This window comes from Dermacentor andersoni, chromosome 1, assembly GCF_023375885.2.
Source record: "Dermacentor andersoni chromosome 1, qqDerAnde1_hic_scaffold, whole genome shotgun sequence".
NCBI lineage: Eukaryota > Metazoa > Arthropoda > Arachnida > Ixodida > Ixodidae > Dermacentor > Dermacentor andersoni.
In genome coordinates this window covers 193409724-193426245 of record NC_092814.1, presented here as the reverse complement: position 1 = coordinate 193426245, position 16522 = coordinate 193409724, and the positions used below count along the sequence as shown (strand labels likewise).

At 45.0% G+C, this 16522-nt stretch overlaps 1 protein-coding gene across 1 annotated transcript in view; it reads right to left on the bottom strand.

The window, feature by feature from the left end:
• Nucleotides 1–2917: 2917 nt before the first annotated feature.
• The window catches only part of CSN4 (COP9 signalosome subunit 4), a 49652-nt gene continuing 36047 nt past the window's right edge, over nt 2918–16522 (bottom strand). The window contains exons 10-12 of the mRNA XM_050194863.2: nt 8781–8896; nt 5383–5467; nt 2918–3095 (exon numbers count right to left, since the gene is read on the bottom strand). Coding sequence (XP_050050820.1) covers nt 2962–3095; nt 5383–5467; nt 8781–8896 — 335 coding nt within the window. The 3' untranslated portion in view covers nt 2918–2961. The remainder of the gene's footprint in view (nt 3096–5382; nt 5468–8780; nt 8897–16522) is intronic.

Below are 16522 nucleotides of genomic sequence, written 5' to 3'. Positions count from 1 at the left end.
GATACCGAAGCACATGAGCCATGAACTCCATGAAGGACGACGCAAGGCTCGCGTCGACAGACAGCGCCGACAATTCAAGGGTGACCCGTACGTAACGTACGTGGACGTGGCGGCGTACCCTGTAGGGGGCCTCTTCGCGGTAGCCGCCGTGAACGGGAGAGACAACTCCTTGACTCTCGCGGCCTCCGTAAGGGCAGAGACTCCAGCTGCGGCTGAAACCATAGCTGCGGCGCTAGTAATAAAGCAAGAAGACAGGGTAGGCAGGGAAGCCCATGTCGTTACCGACTCGCAACAGGCCTGCCGTAACTTTACCAACGGCCGAACACCGCTGCTGGCGGCTCATATTCTAGGCCCGAGGCTGCAAGAATACCATCAAATCACGTGGACGCCGGGCCACGCGGGTCTGGAGGGGAACGAGAGGGCGAACGCCCTAGCTCGAGCGCTAATCAACCGAGCGGGGCAAGACGAATCGTCTCATCAATCCCCACCATTTACCTTCATGCCCCTGCCGTCCAATTACTGCGACCGACTCGAGATCCAGCGACTCAACCGCAGGATTTATCCTCCGCCTCACAGAAAGCTCAGCACTGAAGATGCCGTAGCTCTCCGACTTATTCAGACAAACACATTTCCTAACCTACACAAATACAGTAAAATGTTCCCACATACATATCGCGGCATCTGCCCCTGGTGCGGCGACACACGCCCTACACTCTTCCACATCTCGTGGAGGTGCGGGGGCAAACCTCAACACTTAAAGACGCCTAGCACGTCATTTGAGCGGTGGGAGGTACAGCTGACCGGCGATACCCTGGCGGGACAAGAAGCTCTCGTCCAGCAAGTACGTCGAGCAGCCATGGCCAGTGGAGTCCTGGAATGAGGACACCACCCACTCGACCTCATAGCAACCACCTCGATGGTTCAAATAAATGTTTTTTCTCTCTCTCTCTCCAGCGCACACTGCACAAATTGCTACAGAAAAAAAATTCAGTGGCCAATCAGTGAGGTGTACTAAAGAAGACAAAGAGGATACAAAAGAATGCAAGCGGGCCGTGGTGTTTTTGGTATACAAAGAGGTTTAGGTGCGCTACTTCTAAAACTCCCTCTTTAATGACACACAGCACATACCTATGAGGGGGAATTGGCCAAGGTTTGCAATATTCAAAAAAGGTTATAATTGCCCGCTTCTATAATGTGCTTATTATTGCAAATAACCATAACAATTACCTAATTTATTAATGCTAGCGCATTTGGATTAAGAACTTGCAATAGCAAGGCAAGAGTTGCAAATTTCAGTATGCCAACCTGATCTAGAGACTGGGGGGGGGGGGGGATGTAGCGAGATTCATTTAGCTCTTTGGTAGAACTGAGCTGATCAATGCTTGCCACTTTCATTATATTGCAGCTAATTTAACTAGGTGGCCATTACCACTTTAATGCATGCACAAATTACATTAGACTGTATACTGCCAACTATTAGGTTCAGCTGTCAGTGCAAAGTTTTGCCAGCAAATTGTTCACAGCATCTCAAGTGAAGAGGTAGGGAACATGTAAGCAGCCAGCTCACACCTTGCTGGTGCTGCAGTTACTGGTGACTGCAGAAGTGCTGTCAATGCACTATGCAGGCATACAGACAACAGCCACCGTCATCTTCCATACGTCATCTGCCACAAAGTTGGACATTTTCAGACATGCCAATAAGGAAAATTTGGTAATGAGTGTTCTCCTTAAAGGGACACTAAAGGTTACTATTAAGTCAACGTGGACTGTTGAAATACCATCCCAGAAACCTCGAAACGCTTGTTTCGTGCCAAGGAGAGACTTACTTTAAGAGAAAATGCGTTCTGAAGCGTCCGCGTACCTCTAGCGCAGTTCAAATCGCCCGCCCTCCGATCGAGGAGTACTGACATCACGGTCTCATAGTGACGTTGCGCCATCAGTGAGTAGAACGGCGTCCGCAGACGGCGCTACGTCTTTTCTGCGCAAAACGCAAACGCGCGGCCAGAAAAAGAGCCAAGACAGAGCCGACAGCAGAGCGAAAGCGGGAATGAGGTGGCTAGCGGAAGGAGAAACGCGCGACCATAAGCTGGTACTTCATTCTATGACGCAAACTTCGACGTTCGTCGCAATGGACCCTGACAACGACAGATTGGCTCGCGATGCTGGGCTTAACTTCAGCGATTTGAGCACTGACGAGCACGACCTGCTGCTGAGGGCTCGCGCAGCCGGCGTCGTTGCGTTCTACGACGGCGGTCTCGACACCGGCTCTCCGGAGCGGGAAAGCAACGAGGGCTTCCCACGATATCACATGGACGTGGCATTCTCGCTGCTTGTTCCAAATGAAAGTTTCGCGAGCCAGCAGAACCCGCACAGCATGACGCGATAACGAAACTACTGAAACTCCAAAGCGTGCGCGGCGCAGAGTCGAGCGCGCAGAGTCGAGCGAAAACGAAACCTTTCGACCACCCATACTACTGAAGGGTAACGTCAAAACGTTATTTTTTCTTAAAATCGAATAGACGTAGACAAGTAGCATTTTCTTCCGTCTTATAATCGAATGAAATGATATTTCTAGTACGAGTAGTTGAGTATTAGTAACACAAATTATGAGGAGTGCTTTCGTCATCGGGCTAGTACCGGAATGTTGCTGGGGGGTCTCAAATCGTGTCATGCATTTACCTCAATTTCTCGGTTACTAAAGCTCTCTTCGCGATTATATTGACGCCTTAGACGTTCTAGAACATTGCTCTACCACTTTAACTTGACTTTCTGGTAACCTTTAGTGTCCCTTTAACAATGGACCAACCTGTACAAGTACCTAACAAATGAGGAAGTCCAATATAGCTGTCTCCAACTCTATGCTCTTTACTCTCCGAACTGCAGTCCTAGCTAAAAAGGTGTAGCACGGAACATTCAGTTTAAGTATCAAACAGCCTTTTAATGATGCAATTTGTGCTTGATTTAAGTGGCCATGTGCTCTTCTAATGCCTGGCTCATCCAGCTGGGTGCGACGGAACCAATCTTCTCTATGATGTTGTTCACCTGGAAGCAGAGACTTTGTATCTGTTGGTTCCACGATGGTAAGATTTCCCGGCCTGTAAGGCATAGTGAGCATGCGCGTCAGGCACATGTGTACTTTCTGCACGCACACAGAGCAACAGAGGTATTAAATTCAACATATGCCTATATATCTGAATATTCAAAACACAAAACACTTCCTCATACATCTTATTTTATGAAGCTATACTGTAATATTGAGCCCCAACACCTTACTCTCTCCCCCAAGAGTAAGCAAATGACATATATAAATGATAGTTAAACCTCAATGTAACGAACTTCAATACAGTGAACTCTCACCTCAGTGAACATCAAGGGACCCAAGGAAATAGTTTACTTAACTGCAAGTTCACTAAACTGAATATTCACTAGAACATGGAACAGCATAGGGCGCAGCAGACATCAGAGTCAAAAGAGTATACTGCAATTTATGGAGTTATGTACACCCGTAAGCAAAAGTATATGTACCAGGGATTGCGCAATATAACTAATTTTCTCCTTTGTCTGCGAATGCAACTTGAAAGCAAAGATTGCAGTCGAAACTTGGCATTACTAATTTTCTAGGGCACTTGTCAGCTTCCGTTTATGCGTGTTAATTACGAAGAAATTCAGTTTTTTTGGCGACCCTGTGGTCCGTATACTTTTGCTCACGGGTGTACATCAATATATACGAAGTGCGTAACAGTTACATTGCTGCCTATCTCACTTCGAAAAAAAAGAAAAAGAGAAAGAAGAACAGTAATTTTCATTTGCACTTGTGCTCTTAAAGCACAAGAAGTAACAAAGCTGTCTAGAGAGTCTGTTTTTATGCATTTCCTTTGGCATGGCTTGTTGCTGAGACACGAAGTCTCACAACTTTCTAAGGCATCCTACAGCGTCGGCTAGAATTACAGGATTTGAATCTGCCTCTGACATGACATCTTCTTTGGGACAAAACTGAACAATTTCCAGAACTGATAGTTCAGCAGAGGTAACGAATTCACTGTCACACTGCTTATAGCCACCACTAGAGGGGCGATTTGGGGGCTACGGGCATTGGCTACACCAGCGCTGCAGAGCACGAAACTTCATTGAACAGAGTGAAAAAATGAGCCCAGGTCCACTGATCAAGTTCACTCAACTGAAATATTCGCTATTCAGAAATTTGTTTAATTTAAAAATTTTTGCATAGAATGCACACGAATACTGCCGGGGATTTTCTAAAGGTTTGTTATTCTAAAATATTCGTACAACTGAGTTTACTGTATAACAAAATTCTCGATATAACAAAGTTTTTAACTCTTTATAACCTCTTGTCCATAGAACACTGTATTTAAAACCTCAATATAACGAACTGTGTGTGTGTATGCAACTTCAATATAACCAAATTTCACTGCTGCCGCAAAGGAATGCCGAGATAATAAATGGAAACTTTCGCAGACCAAATGGTCAAATGAATGAATTGCATGCGGCTGCTTGCAAACACACCTCTAAAATTGTGTGCTGCGTGACAAGAGCCACAGCCGCTGGATAGATATAAAGAAAAAAAAAAGGTGTGGCCTGCGACGTCAGGCGGGCTGCTGGAATAGGAATTAACCTTTATCCGCCTTCCCGTGCGGATAAAGGGAAAGAGGGGGAGGGAGCGAGCTTGCGATAACGCCATCAAGCGCACGTGAAGGGCGGGGAGTAAGTTGGTGCGCGTCTCGGCCATGGCTACGCACGGTTTAAGCGTGGCTGACACGCACCCTGCTTTTGAGGTAATCTGCTGCATGTGCAAAGAGTGCGCATGCTGAGACAGCGTGGCATCATGTAAGCTGTCTTCCCGTGGGTTTAGTATAGGAGGTTGCGTAATTTCGAGTTTCAGTGGCCCACTGGAGTGGGAAGCGAAGCATTCGCTCACTGCTGCCAGCGCTTTTCATTATGGCATCATCCCAGTACAGGCGACGCTATCAGTTGTGGGGGCAGAGCGCATGCGAAAGCATGGCTGGCTTCACTTAATTCGTACCGCTGATGTGAAAATAGTACCGCTGATGTGAAAATATTGTCAACTTGGCATGAAACCACATCATTTGTCTGCAACTACCAAATCCTTTAAAAATGAACTGTTTTCTCGTTAAAATTTGCTTTTTTTGATTGCCCAGTAATTCAGAAAATTCTGTGGCCCCTTTTCGTGTAAGACAAATCAATCGGTGACTGTAAATATTTGCATAAAAGGTTAAATTGCAATACAACAAAATTTCGATAGAACAAAGCAAATTGCCAATTTTACCTACTTCGTTATATCGAGGTTTGTTTACATTTAAATGTTACATGCCTTTATTGTCTTTAATATTAATATATACTTACTTTCAAAATTGACAATAGAATCAATCTGGTCGATGTAGCCATTCATTCTGCTTTCAGTGATCATTTGTGAAGCTATTTTCTCTGCCTGTAATAAAAGAAGACACTGTAAATGAATAAGATAATGACAAAAAATACTGCTTAAGACATGTTTACATTTCCATATTTACACAAATACAATGGCAAAGCTTTTTTCTGCAATTACACCAAGCAATTTAGCCTAACTGCACATTGAATATGATGCAAGAATGTTTATTTTGTTTGTTTCATCAAAGAAGCAGGCTGAAACAACACACCTCAAATATGGAATAAAGTCAACTTTAATAAGCCGTATTAGGCACGGAGCCCATTTGTAACTAACCTGACTGCCATAGAGTGCACAAAACTGAAAAAAAAATGTTACAACTTTGAGGGAGCGGAGAGAGAGAGATAAGCAAAGCATATTTGTTTTGTTCAGCATAAGCCCTGAAACCAAAGCTTCATAACTGTTAAAGGGGCCCTGAATCACTTTTTATCGAAGAGGAGAAATGCATTTGAAGTTAAAATAGGCTATTTCAGAAATACTTTGCTGCATAGAGTGCTTTAATGCATTCAGCAGAAGTGTAGTTATTGGCAATCAAGCATCCCCCGTTCGTGGTACTTCCGCTCCTTCAATGACTTGCACTGCCAAGGCTGCGGAAGAGCAGGGTGTGCCCACAACACTGCTCTGCCTACGGAATATCCCTGTGGCGCGCAGTTCAAATTTGATTTTGGTGCCTATGGCAGGCCGAATTCGGCTGTCCTCAGCGAGCTGCAGTGTGCTCAGCCAGCGGACTCGTTGTGGCACCCTGTGGCGGCAGCGGTATCTACTATATGTAGCAGACAGCTGCAACATGCAACTGCAGTGCATATGCGCAGCGTTTGATTTGTGCACGACAGGGCTTGAGTGTGTGTTATTGCTCATACGCTCCTGCTGTCTGGCTGTGCTACGCCGTGCGGACCAGCTTTGTCCTGCACCAGCTTATTTAACGGACAGTAGCCAGATCCAACTTGCACATTTTGAAGCACTTTCAATAGCTCGATACGAAGCAAAGTCTGCCAAGGCGTCTAACCAGGTGCTGCCAGCAGTGAGCGCGTGCGTGTGGTCTGACCTGAAGTTTCGTGTGGTTCGAGGCTAATTGCGTGGTCAAAACTAGTCGAAATTAGTGAGACCAGACACTGATAAGCCGGGCGGCCAAGGTTTAATTCCTACGCGGGCAGCCGCAGCTCAGCGTGAGCAGATGATAGTTGGCTTCTTCTGGAAGTACATACTTATTATTGCAATTCAAAAGCAGATTTTCGCTTAGTTCAGCTTATTAATCTGCGTTAGTCGGCTTCTTCTGGAAGTACAAAATTATTATTGAAATTCGAAAGTAGATTTTAACTTACAAATTAAACTGTGTTATAATTATACATATTGACAGCAGGTAGAGCGTACTGATCCAAACACCCTTTTTGATTGGTGTCAGCTATGCATGGGAATCTGCTATATTATGATATAAAGCGTTCAGAAAAGAGTGAGGAGCAGGCTGCTGTTGAAAATAGAGCGTTTGACTTTGTCCTTTGCTTGTGAGCTCCACACGCTGTGCACGACTGCAAAATTTGGCTGAGATGTTCACAGCAGCGTATGCTATCCACGGACTGTTCTTTCACCAAACCTGTGAGGTGGTTCAGGGCCCCTTTAAGCAGAAACACATGTTGACCTACAAGTGCTGCTCTGCTCCAAAGCACTTAATTCAAGATCGTGATCTCTGTGATATATGGCTACAGCCAAAATTGTTGATTTCAACAAATAATACTTTCATTTTGACAATACACACATCATAGCATATAGAGTGAAGGTGTCTATAGTGGCGTCCTTAATATCTCCAGAACTTTCTATAAGGCACTGAATGATAAAGGACCTGGTGTACAAATGGCTGCGTGGGCCATTCTCACAATAGAATGTGCCAATGGTCAAGCACTTATGCCCTAACTTAAGCCTAAAGACCCAGATCAAGACATCTGAAAACAAAACGACAAAACATGAACTGTTGATGACAACATGGCAGTGTAATTTATGTGACCATGGAAATGTTGCCAGAAAACACCCAGCTGAATGTGCCAGTGCAAGTGGCACGTGTTTAGAGGGGACTCGCTTTTCCAATGAAGTGACCAGGACCTGGAGTGTTTGACAGATTTTTTAAATCAGGATACATTTTACTTGGAATTTACTGCCATTTCTTTCACATGCACATTTTGCGTCTCGCACAATGAATTCACAACAGCCAAGCATTCATTGGAAGCAGCCACTGCAGTGCAGTAGCTCAGTAGCTATTGCGTTGCACTGCTGAGTATGAGGTCGTGGGTTCGATTCACTCCAGCGGCAGCCGCATTCCAATGGGGGGAAATTGCAATAGTCTTATGTACCGTGTGTTGGGTTCACATTAAACCCCAGCTGGTCAACATTATGCCATAGCCCCCCACAGACTTCTTTTTTAATTTTGTTAGAAGCAGGATCATTATAAGTAGGACTGATTATTTAATGAGCACATGTCTTCATGTACCCAAGAAGTGGTACAAGAGGATATAACAGCAGTAGCTAGGCATGGCTGGCAATGTTCTGACCTGTAATGCCCCTTGTTACACAGAAAATGTAATAAAATTTGAAAAAAAAATGACATTTGCTGAAAATATAATTTGTTTGCAGCTGTTAAGGGAAACATTACATTTGCTGAAAACAATATCTCTGATCTGATGAGCTTGGCAAACTCACTTGTGTCTATTATGCTACCAAATTATGTGGCCATAAGGAGCAAATAAATAAATAAATAAGGAAAACAAATTTGTTCAGCAATGATGCAGTTCATAATGTTAAAAAAGAACTGTTTCATGTTATGACTTCAATGAAATTCAATGAAATTTCACTTCAGCTAAATTGGATATAAGTTTGTTTCCAATCATGGCAATGCTATAGGGCTGGTAACTGTTCAATTTTCCTATTAAGAGCCTTTAAATTGCATGCAAGCACATGATGAGGGCACCTGGTGGTTAGCTGATATGATGTAAATCCCAGACCATGGCCTCAGAGATTGTCAGCGCAACACAAGCATATATTATCTTGCACAAGGTGAGCCACATGAAAAACTGTTTGCGTTTGTCAGCACCCACTACAACTATTACTTGCGCAAAGCAGTTCTGGAGCAGTGATTAGAATGCTTGCCATGAAACCATACCATTATTGGTTAGATGCCAGGTTGGATATCTTTCGTTAAGCCACACTATGCGTTGCCTGGGCCAAAGTGTGAGAAACAAATGAAGGCATGAACAGACAAACATGGTTTGCCTATTTTCTAGCGTATAAGTAATTACTGGCAGTAAAATAATAGTGACAGGATGCTCACCTTAGATGATGGTATTTCCAGTAGAGCACCCAGCTCTTCAAATGTGATGTTGTTGTAAAGTTTGCTGGCTGACAACAAATTGTGCTCCACTACAGCCCTGTCCAATATTGTGCTTCCTGTAAAGAGGTCAGAGAAAGAAGAAAAAACAAGTGATCGGCACTGATGACTGCAGTGTGTTTCAAACACTGCAACAAATTCCTTGCCAGAGTGCAGATTGAAAGAACAACAGTTGCCATAATCTTGTAGTGTCTTTAGCTATTATATATAGTACTGTATTTGAATATACTGTCCAGACCATGGTTATATTGTGAGGAGAGACTTTAGACGAGTTAAAAAATAATGACAGGAAAAGTCAAGGCACAAACAATTTGATGCCAATGCACTGTGGGTTTAAATAAGAACATCTTTAGCATGGTGTGAAGCTCTATCCACTAACAGTGATGTGTGCCTGATGGGTCACTAGTGCATTAATTACAGTAATGGATTGCGCTAAGCTTGAAATATTTGACAGGACCATACCGTACCACCCTGAGGATTAAGAGGAGTATACATTGAGTTAATGACATCTTAGTTGAAATCAAGAAAAAGAAATGGGCATGGGCAGGACATGTAATGAGGAGGGAAGATAACCGATGGTCATTAAGAGTTACGGACTGGATTCCAAGGGAAGGGAAGCGTAGCAGGGGGCGGCAGAAAGCTAGGTGGGCGAATGAGATTAAGAAGCTTGCAGGGACAACATGGCCACTATTTGTACATGACCGGGGTAGTTGGAGAAGTATGGGAGAGGCCTTTGCCCTGCAGTGGGCGTAACCAGGCTGATGATGATGATGACATTGAGAAATGAGTTTACACAGGTGAGTCCATGCAGGCACAAATTGTGTCGGACTACTTTGCACAGTCATCTCCTTTAATGATTGTTGTGCTTTTGCTTTCTTGCCACCTGCATGCACCCTCTCTCTAAGTACAATGTGATGCGCTGTTAAAGAGAACCCTATAATGTGCAGCTCTTTACTGGCACTCTAGCTGCAAGTGCCTGCTGAAGCTCTGTCAATGCACTGCACAGTGTTATAATCGGCCAGCAGGGGGGGGGGTAGTGACCTTTTAGCCTCTCCTAGCCCACTGCGACGAATCGCTTCGTGAAGTTGACAAAGTGCCCTCCATGGACAGACTACCGGCGCCCGCAAGGCGAGACACGTTTGGTGGACCGAGTATTGATAGCTGGTCCACTGTTGCCTTCATGGACCAATGGGAACAAGAAAACTCCTGGAAAAGGGTGTTCTACGGCGTTCCCTCACGGACTCCGGTAACTGCCACGGTCGTTTGACAAATGCCCCAGTTAACTGCGGGGTCATCCCAGGAACCAAGACGCACCAGCCTGAGTTGAGCGTGACAGCCAGTCTTATAAAGCCCCCCTCCTTTCTGTGTTCAGTGAAACAAAGGTGCGGGAGTGAGTGTGTGAACCCTCGCCCTCAATGCGTCGTGTCCTTCGACTTTGGATGCTGCAATTGGACAAAGGTTGGATGGCAGTTTCCCTGGCCTAGGGATCTAGGGAGGACAGAGGGGTTTTAAGCAGCTGTTTTAGGCTCCTTGGTGTGTGCTTCAGTTTAGTCATGCTAGACTGGTGAGATGTGACATTCTCCACTTCTCATGTAGATATTGTAACTAAACCCAGTACTTCTAGTTCTTGATACGAACAAGTTCCTCCCTTCAACAACGTCTTTAGCGTGGAAGAGTCTGATGACGGCATGGGCCAGCTACCCTTTTTGACATGCCCGACCCCAACTCTTACAACAGATATGTACAAAGGTACTAGTGCCAGCAAGCACAAGCTATCTGCTGCAAAGCTGGGCAATAGTACATTTGCCAGAAGGAAAAATTCACACTTACTTCTAACTCGAGTGTTCCGTTTGACAGTGGACCACAGCGTACATAAAGATAGGCAGGCTCTAACGAAACCTCAGTTAATCATAAAAACAAAAACAGTGCAAGAAACAGGACAAGAAAGTGAGACAAACACAAAGCTTTGTGTTTGTCTCACTTGTCCCTTTCGTTGCGCTGTTCTTGTTTTTAGAATCATGTACGAACTAGCTCAACAGCAAACTCTCCTCAGTTGAGTGGTGGTTCAGTTCTCTGCATTTTGAAATGAAAAATGGGAATACCCTCCTACAATGTTTGGAGCATGGCTTCGGATAAAGTATGAGGCGTTGCATAACAGAGTGTTAAATACAAGAAAGTATGCATGTTATCCATGCAAATATGGTACATATCATAACATACATAAAGGATACAATTAAGAAAAGCCAGCTGCAGTATTTCTGAAGTAAATGCTTACTTTATAAGATACATTTAGAGGTACAAAAGAGCCGCATTAAGGTCACTTCTCCCAAAACAAAAATGGTGAATAGTTACCGAGTGATTTCTTCAACCTGCTTGATTATTTGAATATTCCCACATCAAAGCCACCTACCCCACAATATCAATGCAAGTAAAAGCTTGTAAAGCTTGAATGTCATTAATTAGAATTTGAAAATGTAGTTAAACATTGATATAACAAAGTCAGTGAAATCAGCAATTGGCTTTGTTATATGGAAATTTGACCGTTTATGCAAATAAGTAGTCACCGATGGATTTTTCTTACACAGAGGGGGCCACAAAATTTTCCGAATCATTGGGCAATAGGAAAAAGCAAATATGAATAGGAAAAAAATTCATTTCATTGAATTTGAAAGCCGGCGATGATATATACGGTTTCATGGCATGCAGACGTCTTCACATCAGTGGTACGAAGCGACACCATCCACACTTGCACATGCACTCCGCCCCCACGGCTGATAGTGTCTTCCACAGTGAGATGCCACTATCATGAAAAGCGCCAGCAGCAGGGAACAAATGCTTCGAGTCTCCAAAACTCAACATTACTCAACCTCCAGTACTACGCACACGGAAAGACAGCACACATGATGCTGCACCATCTCGGCACGCCCAATCTTTATACATGGTGCAGATTACCTCTAAAACAGGGCATGCAGGCTGCATATAAGCTCACCCACACTGATGGCAATGCGCAGCCATGGGCTGGAACAGATGTGCGCTAACCTGCCCAACCTTGCACGTGCTTGATCGTATTTCCGCGAACTCGCTCCCGTCTTTCCCCTTGTTCACGTGGAAAGACAGCGCTCATAAAGCCAACATCCTCGGCTCACCCTTGCACGCTTTCATTCACACCCAAAGCATATAGCGTGCGGGGTGTGACAGGATTTAATCACACCTGGACATTATACTAAACATGACGCTGTTCTGCTTCGGCGGTCGCTCTTGGTCTTGCAATTTGAGAGAGAGGTGCATTCGCAACCAGCCGCTTATAATTCAATGATATGACCATCTGCGTCTGCGGAACATTACTTTGCAGCTAAAATGAAATTTCATTATATTGAGGTTCTATTTACATGGTGTTCTATAGACAAGCTATAAAAAGTTAAACACAGCGTTAGATAGCGAATTTCATTACACTGAAGTTCAGTATATCGAAGTTTAACTAATTCAAAACAGTCATTATGGACCTACTAAGTTGCATAGAACTCGATGTGTGAGGCAGTTAACTTAAACGTGCATTGGCTACCATAATTACTACATTTAGTGCAGAAAAGATTAAGAGAACACAAAATTGTGCTGTCAAATGTCTGCGATAGCGGAAACAGAAAAACGCACCACCAAACACAGGAACAGGTTCTAGAGTGCACCGATTATAGGGTCCCATTCTTGCACCAGAGTGTACATAGGCAGAAAGAGCGATTCTTCACTGAGCAGCTCTGCGAGCACTCTAGTAAGGCACAGAAAAGTGAAGGCTGCCAGTGACTGCCATAATGTGGAAGTAGGCCATATTTCGACAACATTCAGGTTTTATTGCATAGCAGTGGAAATGCCCTTGAGTGTTCTGGAGCAGCCATTGGAGCAGACAAAATCGACTTTGGAGCACCTACTGCTGTGTTTGGAGCAGGTGTAAGGTTTCCACGAAAGCGCACACAGAAAAACGAAATATAGTTTAGTTTTCTCTTTAGTTTACATGATCATTTCCTCTTAAGAACTAGGAGCAAAATAAACGGTGCAAAATAAACGCCACGATGGCACCGGCAAGCATATATTAACAACGACATGCTACTGACGGCGCTCTGCAAAACCGTGCAAGGAACATTATAAAGGGACGCTATAGAGAGAAGCACTAAATAAGTTTACATGAAATATTCTTTCAAAACTCAATTTTCTTTGATTTCATGGTAATACGTAGATTATTAGAGGAGCAAATGAAGGTCACAGTTTCCCTTGTTAAATTTTGCGCCGAAACATTAGCACTAGCATGATGTCACAGATTTCAAAGTACTTTTTCATACTCAGGCCATTGTGGACCTGTAAAAACTACTGAAATTTGCTAAGCAGTCTGCTGCTCTTCTTGAATGAAATATAGTACCACTTCACTGATGAACAGTTATCTAGGCCCAAACAGTCGCCATCAAAATCTATGACATCACGGCGAGCTGGGACGGGAACTCCAAGGCCACTTGTCTTTTGTTTGTATGTTTCTTCTGGCTTATCAAGCCTCTTTTCATAGTAAGAGGGATTCTTTTGCTATTGATGTAGATAATCTATGAGTGCAGCAGAAAATTTTCTTTATAATGTAGGAAGGACCACTTCGTAGGTTTGATATTCCACACATTTACATTTCATTTTATGAGCCACAATCAGTGGTGCAAACACGTAATGTTCTTGTGCCACTGATATGCACTCGCAGGACAAGGCGTACAGGGCTAGGTCACTTGCTCATTCGTGTTCAACTTTTAAAGTGAAGCTTTGTTTGCCTCTTTCTTCGCTTTTCCCACTGCTGATGCTGCTGCTGTCTGGCACACTGCGTCGGGGGGTGGTTCATAGCATGTGGATTGTGTACACATGTGTATACAATCCTATGGAGCTCCCTGGACGTCGCCACATTAGCCTCTTGACAGCTTCAATTATCCGTGACCCCTTGCAAGGGCATTGCAGAAACTGCAGTGCGTACCTTTCTACTAACGTGCAAGTCCAGAGGGAAGCTAGATAGAATGGTAGGAAGGAGGTAGGAAGAGGGGTCAGAGAAAGGGTAGAACAGACGCAGCCGCGAAACGGAAGACAAGGAAATGCTACTGCTGTACACACGACAGCGGTTGTGGGCAAACTGGACAAATTTAAGTTCAAGGTATGGTACAGTATGTTTGTGCTATTTCTGAAAAATAAACACCATTCAAATATGTCAAGCGGACAACTTAGACAGGACATGCAGAAACAGAGCCGCATTAAAGCACACCGTAAGGTCTAGGCGACACTACGGAAGCGGTCGCACATCAGATCAAGACTTCCGTGCTCGCCGCAGTAACTTTGCGGCTACAGCATTGCTCGAGGTCACGTGTGTGATCTCGACAGTGGCAGCCACATTTCAATGGGGTCGAAATAAAAAACGCTCGTGCACCTAGATTTAGGGACACGTTAAAGAACACCATAGTGTCAAAATTAATCCGGAGTCCGCCACCACAGCATGCCCCATAATTCAATTAAAGTATAATACTTCTGCCACGATGCGATGTGACATGCAAGGCAATGACCATGCTCAACCCTCTCAGATGTTATGAAGTATGGCGCACAACAACGCCTTAAGGAAACACTTCTCCCTGTGTGTTCTGTGCACTACGCAGACAAACAGCAGTGGTGTGCACGAGGTAACATTTAATGTCCATTCAGGTCTCTCGTGTTGGACTAAACGTAGAAGAAATGAAACATTCGCCATCAACATCACCGCTAATAATCATCAATCAAAGCAAACAGCCCAGAAAGCTTTGCTTACATCAATTCCCACAGTGTGTGGGATCCGTATACAGTAAAACCTTGTTAAACCATACCCGCTTAAACAGTAGTTTCGGTTTAAAAGTAGTAAAGTCAATTCCCCGACTCAGCGGCCATTGAACATAATGTATTTTGTATCTGCATAAACCGTGCCAGCTTATTGCGTACGCATCGGTTAAAACCTAGCGTTTTCACTTTTCGTCGCGCAAACATGGCGGTGCGTCGTCTCCACCGGGCGGTCCGGCAGAACAAGCCTCAGAGATCGGTACAACGGCCTCCAAGCGCCCTGTGCGTTTGCATGTGAAGCCGCATCAACATCAACATCATTTCGACGCCGTGCCAGAGAGCGTTGTGGCGTCGGGCAAGCGAGGACTCGCATCATGCCGAAGCTTGGATAAAAAAGACGCCGGGTGCTCAGCATAGAAGAAAAATTAGACATCGTCCATGCTATCGAACGTGACACGAAGAAGTCGGCGCTGGCCCGCGACATGGATCTGCTGTTGACTACAGTGTGTGGCATTTGGAGTGCGAAGTTGCTCGGCAGCGCTGCTGCGAACGCGAAGAGATGTGGGCTACGAGGTTCGACTTTTCGCCATTGTTGCCTCTGTTGTTGCCGAAGTGTAGACTAGCGACAGTGATGAGGACGACACGGAAAGCGACAGCACGCGTGATTCAGGCCCGACAGTGGCAGAAGCTGCGCGTTACGTCAGCCTCGTGAATGCAACCGTCGCAACGAGAACAGGGGCGCGATAACATAAGTATTCCAAATGAAAAGCTTTCCGAACTCCGGCACCCGGCAATGAAAAAGGCACCCCGGGACTTATGCAGCACTAGTGCGTGCGTGCACGGAGAATACGTAATGCCAATGAGGAATCTGCCGTGCGAGTGTTTGCCGAGAGGAGGGGGGCTGGCTGAGAAGCTGGCACGCAGCTTGAGTAAGTTTGAGGCTGCTGTCATCGTGCTAGGCCGCCGCGGCATCAAACAAAAATAACACTTATGTCGTGCGAAGTGAATAAATACTGCATGTTTTTTCCCCTTTCATCGCACTCTCTATGAGTTCCGTTTTTGACAGGTAAGTGGGCGATCTCATGCTATTTCGGTTAAACAGTACTACCGTTTAGTACGTACTTTTTTTGAGCTCTGGCGCCCCGGGACTTATGCAGACTAGTGCGCGCGTGCACGGAGAATATGTAACGCCAACGAGGAATCTGCCGTGCGAGTGTTTGCCGAGAGGAGGGGGGCTGGCTGAGAAACTGGCACGCAGCTTGAGTAAGTTTGAGGCTGCTGTCGTCGTGCTAGGCCGCCGCGGCATCAAACGAAAATAACACTTATGTCGTGCGAAGTGAATAAATACTGCATGTTCTTTCCCCTTTCATCGCACTCTCTATGAGTTCCGTTTTTGACAGGTAAGTGGGCGATCTCATGCTATTTCGGTTAAACAGTACTACCGTTTAGTACGTACTTTTTTTGAGCTCTGGCGCCCCGGGACTTATGCAGACTAGTGCGCGCGTGCACGGAGAATATGTAACGCCAATGAGGAATCTGCCGTGCGAGTGTTTGCCGAGAGGAGGGGGGCTGGCTGAGAAACTGGCACGCAGCTTGAGTAAGTTTGAGGCTGCTGTCGTCGTGCTAGGCCGCCGCGGCATCAAACGAAAATAACACTTATGTCGTGCGAAGTGAATAAATACTGCATGTTCTTTCCCCTTTCATCGCACTCTCTATGAGTTCCGTTTTTGACAGGTAAGTCGGCGATCTCATGCTATTTCGGTTAAACAGTACTACCGTTTAGTACGTACTTTTTTTGAGCTCTGGCGCCCCGGGACTTATGCAGACTAGTGCGCGCGTGCACGGAGAATATGTAACGCCAACGAGGAATC